We start from the raw sequence: 4845 nt of genomic DNA, 5'->3' as shown, positions 1-4845 counted from the left end.
TTCCCTGCATTCTCACCAGAAACCCTACTTGATTGTGGCATATTACGGTTTTTGTCTTGCTAGATGTCTTTAGATTCACATGGCAGGAGGACAATGAGAGAGAAAAACAGCAGAGCAATTTGCCTCAGGTTCTTGGCATCATACCTCTCTGGTTGGAGAAAAGTGTGCCCATCCCCAGAGGCACACTCCTTCCAAAAGGGAAGAAAGAAGAAAAAAACAACAACAAAAAACAAAACTAGGATGCTTTCCTTGACTGCTCTGGCTTTTTTCTCCCCTCCATCCCATTCCTTGAAACAGAAATAGAGGGCTGCTTCTTGGATTCTTTCTTCTCTACTTATTGCCCTTGAGTCCAGGCCAGGCAATACTAAGATAAAAGGGATGAATAAAGACAAACTCATTGCTGGTTTTAGTGATATTTTGAGCATTGGTTTACTTTCCCAGTCTGTCTTCTATTTATTTTTCAAGGATAGGGTTTATAGACTCCTTAGTACAGTGCCTCCTATGTAGAAAGTGCTCATTTTAGCTACTAATTGAAACATATTACTTTTCTAACTCTACAACTTTGCCAAATGCATTGTTTAATTTAATTATAATATCCAACCTAGATGTTTCCATGATAGACATTGCTGAAGTTTATTTTATTTTTTTGGCTTTCTCTCATTGATTAGTAGAAATGTGATGGAGTGTCCTGATCCACGAGATTCCAAGGAGCTTTTACAGACCCCTCAGAGTGGAGAAGCCAAAGGGCAGAAGAGTGGTCAACGACTAAGTCACTCTCTCAGACTAGGTAAGCTTTCATTTGAGCACATTTCATGGTGCCTTGAATGCCGTTTCAGAGAGTTCCTAATTTGAGAATTGTCTTTCTCTTTAAATCTGTTTGTGTTTTGCCTTGCTCATGATATTATCATTCCTCTATGGATAATATTTTACTCTCCTGCTACAGAAAATCCAACTGACTTGCGGCCTAAGAGTACTCTTGGGGGTCAATTGAATGAATCCATGTTTCTTCTCAGGTATGTAAAAGGAAAAAGCAATAAGAGATCAGTGAGAGATAGAAGTTAAATCTTCTTAAAGCATCTGCTGTCCTGGTGGCAAACTGTGTTACACAGAGATAAAGAACAGGGATATTTATGCCAAATTTTAGTTTCACTCTATAAACTTACTAAAGTTACAGTTAAGTGCTGGCCTGTAGAACCTAGATTTGCTATGTACAGTATTTTTAAATTTTTTAATCAAGCCAACTTATTTTTCTTGTTTGTAAGGATTAAAGCCTCTTCATTTTTGTGCTTTAACTTAAAATACAATTGAATTAAAAATCTCAGAAGTCCAGTTTCTTTGTTGCATCAGGACTTATAGAAAAGAACATGTGTTTTTCAAAAAAAAGAACATGTGTTTCTCATACTGCATGTAAGACTTAACAATATTTATAATTGTCTTGGTTCCTGTAGCTCAGTGAGTAGGGTGCCAGCCACATACACCCAGGCTGGAGGGTTCGAGGCCAGCCCAGGCCTGCTAAACAATGACAACTGTAACCAAAAAATGGCCAGGCGTTGTGGTAGGTGCCTCTAGTCCCAGCTACTCGGGAGGCTAAGGCAAGAGAATCGCTTAAGCCCAAGAGTTTAAGGTTGCTGTGAGCTGTGACACCACAGTAGTCTACCCAGGGTGACATAGTGAAACTCTGTCTCAAACAACAAAAAAAAAATTTGTACTTACTGTGGAAGAATTAAGTCAGAAAATAAGGACTAATGTATTTAAAAACTTAATGATGAGCTGTGTGCGGTGGCTCATGCCAATAATCCTAGTACTCTGGCAAGCCAAGAATGGTGGATTGCTTAAGCTCAGGCGTTTAAGACCACTCTGAGCAAGAGGGAGACCCCATCTCTTCTAAAAATGGAAAAACTGAGGCAGGAGAATTGCTAAATCCCAAGAGTTGGAGGTTGCTGTGAGCTATGACACCATGGGAATAGAGTAAGACTCTGTCTAAAAGGAAAAAAAAAACCCACAAAAGACAAAAATAACCTTAATGTATCAATATCACATTATTTTCATAAACTTCTGGAGAAAGTTTTATTTCTTAAGATAGGGGCTATAAAGACAAAGTAAAATTTTCCAATCTGTTCCAATCCTCATAATCAGAGGATAAAGTTCATGAAATCTGAATGTTATCTGGTGTATATTTTTCAGTTCTCGTCCTACTCCAAGAACTAGCACTGTAGTGGCAGTAGGCCCTGGTGAGGATATAACTCAGAATTCACCACAGAAGACTTCTCCTTTGACCCAGGTGAGCAGAGATGGGAATTTTTTTTCTAAATAAGATATAGAGGTATGGCAGTGCCTGTGACTCACATGAGTAGGGCAGGGTGTGGCCCCATATACTGGAGGTGATGGGTTCAACCTGGCCCTGGGCAAAAAAATAAATTGATAGGAAAAAAAGGGGACAAAAAAAAAAGAATTCAAAGAAAGTAGAGAAGGTGGATAGAAGAAAGAAAGAGACAGGAAAAGTAGTGGTGTTCAGCAGGGTGCTTTGACTACACCCATGTCTCTAGGACTTTAGGGGACTGGGCTGGTTGGGTCCCTCAAAGTCAAAGCTTCTTACCAAACTGGGGGAAAAGCAAGATCCCACATATGCCAAATAGGAAAAAAATCAGCAGGCTCCGTGCCTGTAGCTTAGTGGCTAGGGCACCAGCCATATACAGCAGAGTTTGTGAGCTCGAATCCAGCCTGGGCCTGCCAAACAACAAAGAGAAATACAACCAAAAAATAGCCAGGCGTTGTGGTGGGCACCTATTGTCCTAGCTACTTGGGAGACTGAGGCAAGAGAATTGCTTAAGGCCAAGAGTTTGAAATTGCTGTGAGATGTGACGCCATGGCACTCTACCCAGGGTGACAGCTTGAGACTGTCTCAAAAGAAAAAGAAGAAAAAATCACCAGTATGTCATGGGTGGGGGGGTCTTCCAAAAGCTAAAGCTAGGACACCCTAGATCAGCGGTTCTCAACCTGTGGGTCGTGACAGGGCCCGGCATTAGGAAGGTTGAGAACCACTGCCCTAGATCATGATCTTGTGACCTCCTTGAGGCACAAGAAATATAAAAATAAAGAAAATTAAAAATACAATTACATAAGATAAAGGAGGAAAAATTGGATTAGATGTTTCATGAGAAATTTAAAAGGGAACATTGAGAAGAGTAGAAAAATCTCTACCACAAGAGAGAAATAAGAAAGAAAGAATAAAAGGGGCTGAAAAACAAAAAAAATGGAGAAATGAAAAAATAAATAACTGAAACCCAAACCAAAAACATCCACCACCGCAACAAAAAAATCTTAGTAACAAATTGAGAGAAGGACCGAAAGATCAAAGAAATACATGTATATAAGTATATACATTGCCATATATTGCCTGGACATCAGATGATGATTGGTGTTAGGAGACAGAACACACATGGAAGTTTTGTTGTATCTTACTGAGGCCAGAAGCCACTCTCTAGTTTCAGAGGATATCCTGTCCTTTCTTCCTGACTTATTTACCCTTAATCAGGGCCTGCTTGCTTCATCAGCACTCAGTCCCTATGGAATTGGGCTCCTGAAACTGTTTGTAGATTTCTTTTAATATTTATTTATTTACTTATTGCAGTATTTTGGCCAGGGCTGGGTTTGAACCCACCACCTCCAGTATATGCAGCTGGTGCCCTACTCCTTTGAGCCACAGGTCCCGCCCTGTTTGCAGATTTCTTAGGAGGCACGTCAAACAGTGCCCCCCTGAAAACAAAGTGGCTTTCCTGGGGGTGTGGAGGCCACTCTGCTCACCCTAGGATGGTTACCTGAGCTCAGCAGGCCGCCAGAGCTGACCATCCAATAGGACCCTGCAGACCATTTCTACTGCACAGCCTTCCCACAGTGGTGGCACCTTTCTAGTAGCCAAGCTGATGGGAAATCCACCTACCACTGTTGGGCGCTGTTTGACTCCACACATTTTTAAGCCTTCCTAGGCAGCTCTAGTGAGCAGCTCAGTCCAAAGTCAAAAAACTGTAGGATAGGGGTGGCACTTGTGGCTCAAAGGAGTAAGGCACTGGCCCCATATGCCAGAGATGGCGGGTTCAAGATCAGCCCCGGCCAAAAACTGCAAAACAAAACAAAACTGTAGGATAGCCCTTTCCTGTCCCAGTTCTCCGTGGGAGGGCTGGCCATCTGTCCCTGCCTGTACCCAGATACTTGCCTTGTGTGCTGGTTTTCCTCAGCACAAAACCTACCTCTTCCTTGGCTCCTGGAGTCCTCCACTGTTTCACTGTGCCCCCGGAGTGACATCTGTGGGTAGGTTCTCTCAGCTGGAGGTGGCTGGAGTTCTTTCCCCTGTCTTGCTGCAAGTGGCTAGTAAGGAGAGGTCTCTAGTCTGCCATCTGCTTCACTGGTTATGGAATGTTTACATTATTATTTTGATTAAATTACAGAAAATGTAATTGTAGCAAAGTAAAAGGAGACAAAGAAAATAGAAAAAACCATTTATAATGTAATCATGCAGAGTGAAACTGTGTGATTACTTTTTTTTAAAAGCAGTCTCACTTTGTCACCCTGGGTAGCATCCCATGGCATCATCATAACTCATAGTGATCTCAGACTTGGGCTGAAGTGATCCTCTTGCCTCAGCCTCCTATAGCTGGGACTATAGGTGTGTGACACTGCATCTAGCTAGTTTGTCCATTTTTGTAGTTGTGATTGAGTATTGCTCTAGCTCAAGCTGGTCTCTAACCAGCTTGAGCTCAAGCAATCCACCCGCCTCAGTCTTTAGCATGTTAGGATTACAGCTGCAAGCCACTGTGCTTCGCCACCAATTCCCTTTTCTTTTCTTTT

General features: G+C 41.9%; 1 protein-coding gene across 1 annotated transcript in view; it reads left to right on the top strand.

Moving 5' to 3' along the window:
- ULK4 (unc-51 like kinase 4) overlaps positions 1 to 4845 on the top strand; it is a 619976-nt gene that overhangs the window by 41378 nt on the left and 573753 nt on the right. Inside the window, exons 11-13 of the mRNA XM_023515932.1 lie at positions 669 to 787; positions 944 to 1013; positions 2185 to 2281. Of these exons, the coding sequence (XP_023371700.1) occupies positions 669 to 787; positions 944 to 1013; positions 2185 to 2281 (286 nt within the window). The remainder of the gene's footprint in view (positions 1 to 668; positions 788 to 943; positions 1014 to 2184; positions 2282 to 4845) is intronic.

Source organism: Otolemur garnettii, unplaced genomic scaffold, assembly GCF_000181295.1.
Source record: "Otolemur garnettii isolate 467f Iridium unplaced genomic scaffold, OtoGar3 scaffold00082, whole genome shotgun sequence".
NCBI lineage: Eukaryota > Metazoa > Chordata > Mammalia > Primates > Galagidae > Otolemur > Otolemur garnettii.
The sequence above is the reverse complement of the archived record's forward strand: the minus strand, read 5'-3'. Positions and strand labels throughout refer to the sequence as shown.